The sequence below is a fragment of the Dermacentor albipictus genome, chromosome 5 (genome assembly GCF_038994185.2).
Source record: "Dermacentor albipictus isolate Rhodes 1998 colony chromosome 5, USDA_Dalb.pri_finalv2, whole genome shotgun sequence".
In the NCBI taxonomy this organism is placed as follows: Eukaryota; Metazoa; Arthropoda; class Arachnida; order Ixodida; family Ixodidae; genus Dermacentor; species Dermacentor albipictus.
This window is the reverse complement of record NC_091825.1, coordinates 142,916,602-142,931,305: the sequence shown is the minus strand read 5'-3', so window position 1 is coordinate 142,931,305 and position 14,704 is coordinate 142,916,602. Positions and strand designations below refer to the sequence as shown.

At 44.8% G+C, this 14,704-nt stretch overlaps 1 protein-coding gene across 2 annotated transcripts in view; it reads right to left on the bottom strand.

Annotated features, from left to right (window-relative positions):
* LOC139060169 (diacylglycerol kinase theta) overlaps window positions 1–14,704 on the bottom strand; it is a 61,833-nt gene that overhangs the window by 17,868 nt on the left and 29,261 nt on the right. For both annotated transcript variants that reach the window (XM_070539097.1, XM_070539098.1), the window contains exons 6-17: window positions 12,642–12,819; window positions 11,227–11,322; window positions 10,977–11,071; window positions 9,567–9,633; window positions 8,680–8,821; window positions 8,060–8,202; window positions 7,903–7,967; window positions 7,566–7,716; window positions 6,859–7,043; window positions 4,977–5,101; window positions 1,897–2,349; window positions 780–935 (exon numbers count right to left, since the gene is read on the bottom strand). In XM_070539097.1, the coding sequence (XP_070395198.1) occupies window positions 780–935; window positions 1,897–2,349; window positions 4,977–5,101; window positions 6,859–7,043; window positions 7,566–7,716; window positions 7,903–7,967; window positions 8,060–8,202; window positions 8,680–8,821; window positions 9,567–9,633; window positions 10,977–11,071; window positions 11,227–11,322; window positions 12,642–12,819 (1,856 nt within the window). The remainder of the gene's footprint in view (window positions 1–779; window positions 936–1,896; window positions 2,350–4,976; window positions 5,102–6,858; window positions 7,044–7,565; window positions 7,717–7,902; window positions 7,968–8,059; window positions 8,203–8,679; window positions 8,822–9,566; window positions 9,634–10,976; window positions 11,072–11,226; window positions 11,323–12,641; window positions 12,820–14,704) is intronic.

Sequence of the window (14,704 nt, the reverse complement as noted above, 5' to 3'; positions counted from 1 at the left end):
TTAATATTTTAAGCATTTTGCAGTTTAAATGGGACCCTTTAACAAAATTGTTGGGTCCCAAAAGTGTGTACTTTGCCATTGTATATGTTAATTATGTTAAATAAACTTTCAAATTTTCAACAGGATAGGCTTTCTTTCTTCTGGGGAGGAAGCGAAAGGTCCGCCATACTTAAAGCTTCTTGTGTCCGCCTCATCCAAAACTCAGACGTCGTAGCGCCGATTTTTTCGAGCTCACGCTACTTGATCACGCTACTGTGCAACTTCCTAGCACTTTACACGTTTTCAGAAAGCCAATACAATCGTTAGGCTAAATCCTCACCTCTCATTGACGTTCCCTTCAAGAAGGGGCACTGTGAGACACAATGACGGTGACAGTCAATTTATTGCGGTTACGACAAAAATAAAAAGAGCGTCGTTTCTCTCTCTCTCTCTCTCTTCGCAATAATGTCGCAGCGACTACGGCGAAAGAGACAACTCCGTTACATTTATTTTCTCGTCACCGAGTTTCAGGCCAACCTCTAAGCTTTTCTCTTACAATAAATATCGATCTTCTGCATCGAGAACGACTGGCTATACGCACGACAGAAAGGCGACGTTCCGGGGCCAGCTACCGCAGCAGCTACTGCCCCACGCAAAAAAAAAGAAAAAAAGAAAGAAGACAGAGAACTTCTCTTGAGAGAACGGTCGCCCTAGCGGTAAATCAGCGTATCCTAACGTTCTCGCATATCGCTAGCCGCAACATTTCCCAAATGCTGGAGCGCTCCAGACGGTATGCCTACCTGAGAATGTTGAGAATAATGATACCCTCTACAGGGGGCAGATCGACCGTTTTGCCGTCCACTTCAAGATCGATTTCCTTGTGCAGATCCTTCCAGGTCTTCCTGCTCACCATTTTGCGGAGACCCATCTTCACGTACACGCCCTTGTTGTGAAGTCTGAAACAAAACAAGGAGAGCGAGTGAAGCCCGACATCAGGGCGCGAATGCAGTAGTTCGCGAACCCTCGCGTTAGGTTCTTGCCGTCAGGTGTCTGATAGGTCGACGTGCCCAGCGATGGCTGTGGCTTTTTCATGTGACTTTTCATGTGGCTTTCTGTGACTTCCGCACAGTACTATACGTCATATATGACCGTGCGAGGCGGAGTATAGTATAGATGGAGTATAGGTGCGGATACAGCTGGCAAAAGCTAAACGTTATCACGGAATCGCGTAGTCAATCGCATAATCCGCGATGCAGCCGTGATTCTCGCGATAACGAAAGGAAAAATAAATAAATAAATAAATAAACGGTTGCATGCGGCAGAAGAATTTCAGGGCTCCTTTCGTGTAAGTGATCTTTGTTTGAAGTCACATGACCGTGCATTGATGGAGCATGTAGCGAAGTCTATTCGACGAAGATTAATTGATACATGCAAAACATCCTATGTTTGCAATTTGCTACGTTGCACCCTACCGGCCTCACACGCGCTATCGCGTTTTAGATTTTTGTACGTATTTTCTCTGGATGTAAAGGCTTCTCTATTATCGCGATATGATGCTACATCAGCCTTGTTCGCCTTTCATTCGGAATTCAAGGCGCATTCTTTGAGACGGCGTCCAGAATAAATAAATAAATAAAATGTGCTATAATTTGACAGCAGAACACTTCATTCGTCCTTAAGAGCAAGCACGCAAACAAGCCTGGCATTTAAAAGTACTGCATGTCTTCTCAACGAGCCTTCGCAAAAGGCGCGAAAAGGTGTGAAGGAACCTCGTTATATTTCCAGATATGCTGCGACTTATTGCGTGGCACTTCTCATGCTAATGAGACGGTGAAGAGACGCGGCCAAGTTCTGCAGGGGCTCGAAAACACCTCTCGAAATGTCGTTAAGCAGAGCCTTGAAAGGAAATCCACTCGCCTGCTGTTGAACTTGTTTGGGTTCTCTTCTCGGGCGTTGTGGAAGTCGAGGCAAAGGTCTGCGTCGATGCCTATGCCAAAGTAATTGTTCATCACGAATATGGCCGTGGTGTCCTCCGAGGTGGACCCCGAGCTGTTGGTGAGTGAGCAGGGCTTCTCGTCCGGCTTGTCATCCAAGTGGAAGACCACCGTCCACCTGTCCAAACGAATCTCCTCGGCGTCGATGACGTCCTTGAGCAGAGTGAGGGGGTCCTCGCCACCAGTGTAGCCGGGTCCCCAGCGCAGTACTCGCGCCAGGTCGTTGCCCGTGCCCAGCGGCACGATGGCGCACGGCGGGGACTGGCACTCGGAGTCCTGGCCAACGTTGTCCAGGCACTGGAGCACCCAGCCGACGGTGCCGTCGCCGCCGCACACCAGGATCTTGTAGTCGCGCACGTGCCGAAACACGTACAGCCTGCGGTCGCGTTTCCTCGGTGTGAGAGCAGTCCACTAATAGAACGCGTTAAATCCACGACACTGCACTACATATCCATTAGTAATAGCGTTTCTTTGTTACGCCAATCTAATTTGTAAAACAGTATTTCTTTTTTCTTACCTGCACCAACACAACTTTCGTGTTCTAGACCCCTTGCTGGCCTCTGGCTACCGGTCTAGACAGTTTTTGTGCATTTTTTTCTGTGATGCAAAATTTAAGAATAAATTGAATTGAACGCTTCATAAACCCACTGATTCAGTGGTTACTCGAGGGTGATCTTCAGACTCTCGGAAATCAGAATGCTAGGACGCTGACCTCGACCAAAATCAGCTCGAAGAGGTCTTAAACACGCTGCTACGCTATTACAGTGATGGCAGATTGCGCGACAAACTGCGATCGTCGTAATGGGCTTCCCCGTGAGTTCTAGAATAGCTCTTTCTGTTCCCTATTTTCTTCACTCCTCTGATCTGTCCCTTTCCCTGTACAGCTTGCCGAACCAGATATTTCAAAACGTTAACGTTAATGTATTTCCTCGCTTTCCGTCTTATTCCGTTAGGTCTAGAAATGACAAATCAGCGACGAAAAATCCAGGGTCATGTGGGGTTGTCATAAACGATGGGATCATGCAACATTGAACCGCGTCCCAGCTTTACTTTTGGCGCTCCGCATGTCGCTCGAAGTATGTGCTCGATGTTAAAATAATATTGTTGAATAATGGAAACGACGACCCCGGCATCGCCTATACGGGAGGGAGTCAGAGTCCTGGTGATGTTCAACATCAAGCGTGTGTAATCTTTCGAGTTCACCTGCATGGAAGTGGATAATGCGGCTCCTAAGAGATTTGTCTTTTGCAAGATCATCGCGAGGTGTTTTCTTTACTTTTTTGGGCTATCACTTATTAATGAAGTCCATCAACGACACGTCTCTATGTGTACAGCTGTGCTTGCGGGCGTCTGCGGACGTTCTCGATGACCCTATGTCATTTTCAGAGAATGGAGTCTCGCACTAAAATCGCTAGAAAGTCTGGCGCTGGCGTCCACGTGATGATTAGAACAAGGGTACGTAGGTCCGATTTCGAACGACCGCCTCGAAGCTAATTTGTCATTGCTAATTCCTTGCGTTACACTTATTAGCCTCACGGCTGTATTTTACTCACGTACGTAAGGTACTTATGTACGTTTGTGTCTGCTAGGATCCTTATACGTGTCAGTTAGTCAATTTACTTCAAAATTTTCAAAATAGGGCCGTTCGATTCGTTCTGGGGAATTACGACAGAAACCTCAGTATCACCGAAGGCAAGCGCAGACTTCATTGGCGGGATCTAAAGGACAGAAGAAAGGGCCTCAGACTAAAATTTTTTCACTGTGCTTACTATTCTAAAACAGGCATTGACAGGAACAAATATATTACATTACCGTCGTATATCTCGCGTAGAAGAGACCATGCCTTGAAACTTCATGAATTTCCTTTTAAAGGTGACACCTTGCGTTATGAATTTTTTTATAGGACCACGAGGGAGTGGAATGCCCTCCCGTCAAATATTGCAGGTATACAATGTAGCGGTTACAATACAATGTAATGGAAAGTTTTACCGCGCTTAGTGTGTTGAAATGAGTGTCGATTGATGTAGATATGTATGTACCCCCCTGCTGTAATGCCTTCCAATGTGATGCAGGTACTCAATAAATAAAATAAATAAATAAATCTCGACTCTCATTTTCGTTACCCTTTTCTAGAACACATTAAACGGAAAGAACTGCCTAGTATATAAAAAATAATTATCCACGGTGACTGTTGCTGCGTAAACATATCGTCTAGATTTAGTGACAGATATGCTTCAAGGTTCCGAATTCAGTTACGTGAAGGAAATTACGTGACAAATTAGGGAAATGCTCCAAGTAAAGCACTATAAAAGCTCCAGGAAAAAGGAAATAAAAGAAGCCGCAATGTGATTTCATGACCATGCAGCTAGCCTTAAAATTTGAAACATAATGCAGTCACAGCCTTCCCTCTCACCCTCCCCCCCCCCCCTCCAAAATGATATTTCGCGAAAAATACTGAAAATTATCTGATTGCTCTAAATGTTGACTGTTTATTTAAAATTTCGCCGGCTCTATGGACGCTCTGAACAGGCACTCTGTTCTGTATAGAACGTTTTCCAAGTTTATAAAATATTCATGTATCATCGGCCGAAATTTCGAATAGCGTTATATGTCGTTTCTATAAGTAGGTGGTGCTGCTGAGAGCAAGTCCGAATAGTCGAGTAGGTCAGAACAATCAGGCTCTGAAAAATTGATCCACAATTCTTTGAAATCATTCATTTGATTACACTTTGAAATCCGCTTTGCCCTAAAGTGGACACAATTTTTTTAATAAAAGTAAAATTAATTGCGCCGTAAAAATCGCGCATTATACGATACAGTCGCAAAAAATTTGGCAGGTATATGCTTGACAATTTCGTGACAAAGGAATACCTACGTACTAGTCACGATTCCTACGATTACTATATGACCGCAACGCCAGATTTCACTTCAGTAATCTCAGTGTGAAATTGTGTGAATGAAATAGCGTTGCTTTACACAGACAACACCGGTAGACGTTCTCACCCAGGTAACGGTCCGCTATTCTCCAAGTCGTAGACTTGGTAAGGGTTCAGCATTTTACGAAAGGATGTGATCAGTTCCAGGCCCTGGCATCCACCGCTTTTCACGTTTACGAATACCAGTAATGGCTGAAAGAGCGAAAAAGAAGAAGAAATGAATTTGACACCAGTAACATCGAGAATATACATATATATATATATATATATATATATATCACAGGCTGTAAGGACTGGCCGACCAATTTGCTTTCCAATACAATGCTTTCAATGTGGTGTTCCCAAATAAACTCGCAAGAAGCTTTATAAATATAACAGGTCACACCTGAACGAGGAGAAAAGCGGTTAACCGAGGGGCCCGATTTTTATTAATCATATCATAAGAAGCCAACAAACAAAGACACCAAGGACAACACTGGGTAAATTACTTGTACTTACTAAGTGAAATAAAGAAATTATAAATTAATGGCAATTTACGTGGATGAGAAAAACAAGAGCATCGCACGTGCGATGCGATGACGTGGGATCGTTCCCCACCTGCGGCAAGTTGTTTTTTCATCCACTTCCATTGCCATAAATTTATCATTTCTTTAATTCACTTAGTAAGTACAAGTAATTTCCCCAGTGTTGTCCTTGGTGTCTTTGTTTGTTGGCTTCTTATGACAGGCCATACCTGGTGTTTCCGCAACGATGTTAAGCAATTATTAAAAAATTGCCTGTGAGCACAATTTTAGTCCTTAAGCTGGTATTCTCTAAGAGGCGGCCATGAGTTGCAAGAGAAATCAAAATGCATAATCTACTAATTACCAAAAATTCAATAATTCCGTTTTAACTAAGTACCTAACGCCACATATTGCAATTTACAAAAAGTAGATAGTGAGACTGCGAGACATATCCACTTGGAAAATAACCCTGGGCATGGCATCATTTTCCAGATATGCACCATAAAACTTGCCGTAAAAGTGCATTGTAGTTGCACTTACTTCTTTTTTTTAACAAAACGCCGTTTTATGCATTAAAGTACGAAAGTAAGTGGACCGCCGAAATCTATCTTCGCAAAGTTCGGGAATTAATATTTCTAAAATGGTATCTGCCTTGCGAACTCCCAGGCTACAATTTGTAAATTACGATATGTGCTGCAGAAAGTAATTAGTTAAAATATAATTAGTCAATTTTGTTGGTTAGTCGATTACACATTTCGATTTCTCGTCTAAATAATGTGCGCCTGTTCGGACAATCCAGCTCAAGGATTATAATTGTGCTATCCGCCACACGTAATTTTTAAATGTTACTTAACATCGCAGGAACACCCGCGGTATATGTGCAGTTCGCGCTTGATCTTTTGTATGTGCCGTCGGGTGTTCAGTTACGTAGATATGTGTAGGCTTGTCAGCATTTCTCGTTTCAATCGTTTGCAAACATCCCCACTTGTGTGCGTGTTTCCAGACTATTTTGTACAGTTTGACTGTTTACGCAACTGTGTAGCGTCATTTTACTTTCATCTATGCCTGCCTTGAACTATGCCCGCAACTTCACAAATTTTCGTGATATTTGACTGTCTCCGGTGTCCTTAGTGTCGTCGTCGTCGTTGTGGTTGTTGTTGTTTGATAATGCAAATCTTCCTTGCCCCTGCGAAGAGGAGTATCTGGTCTTTGTCTTCTTTAATTTTATATCAACAAAAATGTATTGACCTCATCTTTTCCTTTTTTTTTCTTCTTTCCTCTAGCAGCTTTCTAACACAGGCGGTCGCACGTCTGCACGACTACGCAAGAATAAAATTGACGCAGCCTGTTGGCCCACCATCTTTCTTTTTTTTTCCAGCTCTGCGATGCGAACCCGCACCGCGACACCCCACACGGTGCAAACGCGCAGCGCCAGGCGATACTCACCCTGACACCTTCGGGGATCATTTCTGGGATGGTGTTGGGCAGGAGTAGGACAAGGAGGTTTTTGTCTTCGAAGCTCGACTCCCTCAGCATGTAAAAAGCCTTCACTGCTATGTCAGCATTGTCGTAGGTGATGATCAGGGAACCGTACTCATAATAAATTGGGCCTATTTGCTTGAATTTATAAGCTGTAGGGGGACAAAGAAAGCGAAGGAATGGCGGTCAGAAAGACAGGGAACTGTGCGGTATGTGTAAACGCTTCGGCTGCTTCAGAACTGTCACTTGGAACTTCAGCGATTGCACACGCAGTTAACTGCGATAATGTTATAAAGGTTTCAGTTATAAATGGCAGCAATAATGTCAATGCAGCAATAAAACCACGCACCTATGATTTTTTTATCGTAACAAACACGCGCTAGGAAAAAAATGAAGCATCACTGATCCGCAAATTGTCAGATACTGTGAACTACAAGAGTGCTACAGAAAAAAAATTAAACGCTTTCCAAGCCTGCACAAGGTTACAAAGGCACGATGTCCTTGCGTTTGTATTTTTGTTCTCTGCTTACGCATTGCAGTAAAACTGCTTTGTACAAATGAGTGCAGCCCCGCATCGTGCAGGAACTTCAGTGAGGATCATGCAGTCAGAGTCCTCTTGAACCCACCACTATTAAGATATAAAATTCGCGCATGCAGACGCGCGCGATACTCACGTTTTCCTAAAAGGTCTACTAAAATTTTTTCGTACTGCCTCTGGGATAAATTTGGAGGAAGGTTTCCAACGAAAAGGGCAACACTGGAGCTGTAGCAGTCCTCTTTTTGCTGGAGGTAGAACCTGGTCAGGTCTTTCTGTCGTATCGACTCCTGAGACAGAACGAACGGGCAAAGCAAGCACGCAGAGGTCATCGCGCGGCACTGATCATACTTGTGATTACAAGCTCGGATTTGCAGTTAAAACTTCCCTTGAGTAAATTGAGAAAGTTCCTCAAATCAGTAGCAAAAGCCTGCAAACTTCCATGCGAATTAGTTTCTCCTAAAGCCGAGACTTACTCTGGCAATGTTTTTAAGCAACACCCAAGGACCTTCTTGATTGTCCATCACTCTTTCATGAACAGCTGCGGAAGAAAAAGGAAAGTTGACATTGCAGCAGCGGGTTCCAGTTGGACTCGACGTTTGACGTGCAGTCAACGCGACGAGCGATACATACATCCTTTGTCTAGCGTGACTTCGGATAGCCTAAACTTGTTGATGTCCGAAGAGTCCAGTCCGAATTTTTCCAGAGCCTGGATCATTATTTCTTCTACGCTCGTGTCACTTGTCACTGAAATCACGCGGTAAATGTCCGCAGACCTAAAAGAAGCAAACAGAAGAAAAAAGGAAGAAAACGGAACATGCAGTTAGGTTTTCCAACACTTCTGCAAACATAAGTCTGTTGACTGACAATTTGCCACGCGCTGTTCTGAACTGCATGCAGAATCAGCCAACCACTCCTAGTTTGCCAGTAATGTTATCAGAAACAAGGCAAAGCTTTAGTCCACGATTTCGCCACGTTCACAGCGCATGCGCACCAGTCCTGCCGGCGCGGATAATCGCAACACCCATTTCTCCCTGTTTTCCCGCTGTCCTTGAGTTCAAGGCAACGTTGAGAGGAATGTGGAGGAGAATGACATTGCTGATTTGTCGAGTAAATTTTAGTACGAAGCTAAAGAGAAGGAGGCAGGGAAGAGAGGGGTGGCTCGTCTCGAAATTGGCCTATTCATGGCCGCGAATGATTTTTCGCAGTTTCCAACCAGTAAAGAAAAAAAAGAAGATGACGCGAAAGCTCACCTGAGCTTTCCGGGGAAGACCTTGACGTATCCCTGGTCCGGGTTGGGAGGTCGATACCTGAGGAAAATGGCAGGCCGCTTCCCTTCCCTCCGAGTCAGGCTTTGCACCGGCATGAAGTCGCCCAGTTCTTTCTCGTTTTGGTCTGAAACACGGCAGTCGTTCACGTGGGGTGAGCGACACAGCGCGGGAATTGTCATTTAAGAAAAAAAAGCAAAAACAACCTAAGTTATGACGTTTCCCGCTTCTTTGACATATACGGGGAGAGACCGTAAGTACAAAAGTTATTGCAATTAATCCAAGCGAGTCGTTTCAGCCTAGCCAAACATGCTTTTCATCAATTTCTCTAATGTGCCCTCTGCGCGCTTTTTTTTGAGAATCTATTCTATGATTAGTTGAAGCACGGCGCAAGGCCTTATTATACTTTTTTGCCATACTCCTTCTCTCCTTTTCATTATTTACCATATGCCTCTCGCGTAGTCATCACGCACTGTGTTGTCGTTATGAGCGCCATGGTTAAGCAACCAAAATCAAGAATGAACAGAACTAAGCGTATCGTTAGCGCCCGCACTGTCTAAATACAACATTTAGGCTTAGAAGCTTGCAATCCTAAACACCTGTGCTGATGCGAACTTTTCCTGAAGGTCAAAGAATGTATGAGCCAATCAAAGTAACACAGTAAATATTACATTTCATCCTAATTCGCAGAACTAGATGATGAAGGTGAGATATAAAAATGATATGCCGCAACTTAACTAGGACGTTTCTTTTTTTCCTCTCAAAACGCCAATATCACGATTTCGTAAGACCAATTTAAGGCAGCCCTGGCGTTAGGCAATCAGCAATGTTATTTTGACTCTCGCATTAAGCGAGGCAGAGGTGCTACGTACCATACACATCGGTTATGTAGTAGTGCTTTGGATCTCCAGATATATGGAATGCTCGCAATGCAGCACCCTGGAAGGATGGACGCAAGTATTAAGATCGGGACGCTTTGACAAGCGTATCAACACGAGAAACTGAACGCGCAGTCCATTTTTCAGACAACAAACTATGACTGCTTGTTGTTGGCGACTTCACCAATAAGTAAGACAGAACTCAGTCAGCGCGCGCGCGCGCACGAGCATGGTATATATTAAGAGGAAGCTTTAGCTCGGGTGCTCCTATCTAAATACATGCAAAAGAAGAATTCGTTTTTCTCGGCAACCGCTGCACTAAATTTGACGACGTGTGTCGCATTTAAAAGAAGAGCTTAAAATCTAGTGAAGGTTGGTTTTCAATTTTTGATTTAGGTCGCCAATTTTTTATTAAATATTGACAAAAATCGAAAATTTCCAGAATACGAAACTCTTGAGTTTACAACGGTAACTCAGCAAGGAAAAATTATATCATAATTCTGTGAATTGCATCTGATAATACATCTAAAGCGGCCAAAAGTTATATGTTACACATTAACCTAAAAAAATTAGTCATATAGAAAAACAGCTTTCGTAGAACCCTTGCACACAACGTAACAAATTAACGTAAGACATAAATTGACATATCGAATTTGTCCGCTTTAAATTATCTAATGGATGCAGTTTACAGAGCCGCGATATCTGTTTTTGATGCAGAGCTATTAATTTATAAACTTCTTCCTTCTATGTTATTCAGGCTTCCGAATTTTTGAAAATCCTCTTCATAAAATTCAGGCCCTAAATCGAAATTCCGCTTCCAACAGTCATTAGAATTTAACTTTCATTCTCAAATTCAACAAATTTCATTAAAATCGGTCTAGGGGTTATCTCAGAAAAGCGTTCTTGCGGTTTAGATGCATTTGAATAGGCCGCGTCGGAGTTGGGGTCCGGGCTAAAGCTTCCTCTTAAGCAAAACGTGCAAATTGAGTTCGATTACCTTTAACCTCAGGAGGTCAGATGTTCCGGCCACCAAGGGGTGCGCATTTGATGCAATAAGCTGCTTCGTCAGTGGGGGGTTAAAGAGAGCTGGTTTCATTAAATTTGGTTAAATCGTTTCGTTTCGTTAAATCTGGTTTCATTACTGGCGCACGGCGCAGGCGTGGTGGCATGAGTGCGTCTGCGCAACACAGACAACTCGAACGAGTCCGCGCAAGCGCAGTGCCGCACTGGAGCAGCACCCGTGCGTCCTACCATAGGTCAGTCGAATTCCAGATGCGCCAAAACTCCACCGAATGCGCTGGCGGGCTTATGCCGCCGGTCGCGGCGAGATCCATGTCAGCCATGGGCTCGCCTTCCTCCGCTAACGAACAAGCGGCGACCGCTATAGTGCATTAGCGTACTCACGATGATTTGTTCCCTAGTTGCATTGCGTGATACAGTGATTGTCCTGAACATCCTTCTCTTCATTGAGGCGTTACCGTCGTATACTTTGATTATTTCTGGAAAGAAACACAAAACGCAGACGCAGATGAAGCAAAAGTGATTGGTTGCCGATTCGGAAGAGTCTCGAACGGTTATCGGCTTACGATAACAATTCAGCCAGCCGCCATCACAAGAAACGGAAAAATTTTGGAAACTGAAAGCACTGACGTACCTTCATCTTTATCTTTTTCTTTTGGCGACGGATAATCATCAAATTCTTTGCTTTTGAGGTCCCCTGTCGATGAGAATTCCTCCGATATGCTTCTTGCTGAAATTGAACACAAACAAGAAAAGTAGCAGATTAGCTACAGTTTAAGTACTGCATACTCACAACGCGAAAACGTGCATCGGCGACATGCTAACTTTGTTTTTCCGTCACGCATGGGCCAGTTCTTGCTCGAGGAATTGGTGCCTGAGCCTAGGAACATTTCAGGTCGTGTAGAATAGAAAACGTCACGTGCTAAAAACTGGGAGTGTATTGCCACAAAACAACAATGTAAAAGGACGGAGAGTGGTGGAATAAACTGTAAGAAGGAGTTTTTGTGTTGCTAGTTTAACTAAGCTAGTGTAGCCGAACTGGCGCAGTCTAATGGGGAGAGCAGGTTTCGCCTGTGATACCGCGAGCTACTACGCAAGAGGCTTACGACAAGAGACATACGAACGGAACAAGCGCTGACAAAAGAAAAAAAAGCGGGAACAGGATTAGCGCACCTTGCCGCCAGTTTGCTGTTTGCTCATATTGTTCTTATTACCAAATATGCACCAGGAAATGCAACGCAAAGAAAAACTATTAGTTGTCGCTGTTTTCTTTCTTCTAACGTCGTCGCTCTACAGGCAAGGTGAAAATCAAGTGTCGTATAAAGTAGTGGTTCCTTATAATTACAGTTTTTCTTATTCGCGTATAGCATTGTAAAATGACTGTCAATAAAAGCAAAGGACGGCGAAATGAAAAGCACCGTCACGGAAAGGAACTTCGACGAGCGTAATCGGTGGACATCAATGGTGTCAATCACATCGCTCACGTGATTGGGCAAACGAACTGCAGTTCATTTAATATTACCTTTCTCTTTCGATTACGCTTTATATAGCCTCGACGGGCGAATATGCAGCAGGCTACGAAGACCACTGACGTCGCTCGCTGCTAGAGTTTACAACAAATGCCAGTGTCCTGGAATAATAAACCGATCAAAACAGACTTATGGCAGGTTCTACTGGTCGCTTTCATGCGCTTTAGAGCCCTCTCACGGCGAGCTGAACATCATACTAGTCGAAATCTAGCACTCGAAACACATTTGACTGGTTCATTAAGAGCTCAGAAATCCAGCTCAGAGCTCTCGGGGGCGCTCTCGACATCGATCTGGGAGAGCAACCGAGGTCCGATACAATTCCAATCACGTGGCTCCTTCGATTGCTACGGGAGCAGCTGAACGCTCAGCTCGAGCAGATTTTCTCTGGCCCCAATCTCGAGAGGGCTCCGCGTCGCTACAAACCGAGTTTGAGTGCCAGCAGGAACCGGTCGAATGCGTATACAACACTAAGCGTTATGCTCTTAAGTCCCTGTTTAATGAACACAGGAATGGTGCTTGCCTATGCTGGGGTAAGTGGCCCGCGCTAGTGTCTCTCTCCTGCGCATCTCCACTCCGATGATGGTTTCCAAGGGAACGTCCGTGCGCGGAATGCTGACGGCCGCCGGAGGAAGCATGATGCTCTCCAGGACGCCGAAGTTGCACTCCTGGGACAGGGTCCGGTAGCACGTGGCGTGCGCCTGCGCAGTGGCAACACAGCCGCGTCAGCCTCTCTTCAACACGCGACTGGCACATGAGTGAAAGCTCGCGTTACTACAAGCTTGACGCTCGGAAATGGTTACATAAAATGCTGTGCGAGCGACAGACAATAACAGGTATTTAATGAGACGACGAAATACTTTGTCAATAAGAGAGACTCCCAAGGAGGAAAGGTAATGAAGTTAACCGAGAAAGTGCCCGGTTACGCTACCAGGGCACTTGTGGAAGGGAAAGGAAGGAAAGATAAATGAGGGGAAAGAAAGATAAGAAACGATTATTAAAGAGGCAGCCATTGTTAGCAGATTCGTAAAGAAGTGTTCGCTGACAATCACAAGCGTTTGTACCGCAATATGGATATGGAAAAACAGCAATATGGATTTTATAGCGTTGCGCATGCAAGAATGCTTAGGCCAAGGTACCAGGATTTACTTGTCAGTGAACTGCCTTCAGTGGTCCTGGAGCTGGTGAGCTTTTAGTGCTACTTCGGGAACAGCGTAGATCAAACACTGCGACATCGAGAGAAGTGAACCGCACGTTCAGCGAGTTCGATCGATATGACGATGACAGTGTCTGCGTCGCCAGGAAGTGACGTCGAGGGAGGGGAAAGCGATGCGTTCCCGTCATGTAATTTTTCGAAGACTTCAAAAAAGTTCTAAGAAACAAAATTTTTCATTCTCGAAAGTGCATGCATGAACACCGGCAAGCGTTGCTAAATGAAACCATACGACTCAAACGTGACGGAGGTGCCGCGATTGCAAGAATTTTCGCTCATGGGCCCTTGGCGTAACATTTTGTAACCTTCAATTGTGCAGACGTCACAACTCAAAGAGCATATGATGAGCCAGAAGCTGCTTGTTGGGAATTTTAGGGAACCCTACGCTTGCTTCAGAACGCTGGAGAGGTTTCCGTTATTTATTTATTTTCGAGTAAGGAACGGCAGAATCTACGTTCTTTCTTGCTAGCAGCACAAAAAAAAGAAGAAACTCTGTTTCCAATACTGAACAGCCCAAACAATCGGCGGTACGCGGATCTCCCGTTCAAGATCTAACAATTTAACCTCTCAGCAGCGCTTGACTGCCGAGAGACTTGAGAGCTTCCAACTGTTCTGCGCGCACCGGAACCCGTGTAGCGACGCTTCTTGCAACGCGGGCCTGTTTGTTTTCCGAGTTTCTATTATCTGGAACGATGTATTCGTTCGCTTTCGTCAATTTATTTTTCTTCCCCCTTCGCCAAGTTGCGCCGCTAAATGAGGAGCACCAGGATGCAGAGGCGGGAGAGAGCGCTTTGAGTAGACGGCACTGGCAAGAGGCACTCTGCGGGCTCTGGACAGGCACTGAAGCGATTTCAGTGAGCTCGGCTTGAAGTGCAGGACATACAGCGGGAAGCATTGCTATTAAATATTGCGCGTGGAGTTTTCACGTTTCAACGCGTTCCGCAACGTAGAACTCGCACCACTGGTATTTATGATCAAGGCCAGGTGCTGTCGCACGCTTCTCTTCTGTAGGGGGTGTTCAGGTAAAGCTACAGACCCCCGTATATAGTGTTGTCCAATTCACAGAGTCCGCGATGCCGCCCGAGATTAGTCGGAGATGAGCGAATCGGGATAGCGCCTAGCTTCTCACCGCGCGAGCCGTACAACATCATGGCGAACGCGATGACGTCAGTTTGCACTCCTGTTTCCGTCCTGTTTTTTCGTGACCTGCGATACGATAGTAAGGCTACGACAACATTTTTTTTTCTAATTCATTCTTGCTCTTTCGAGCTCCGTCTTTTTGTAGGTTACGTACTCTGCATCCGCATCACGCCAGTCAATCGGTTGATGGTTCACCTCTTATCAGCGCATACTCGTTGCCTTTTTTTCTCGAG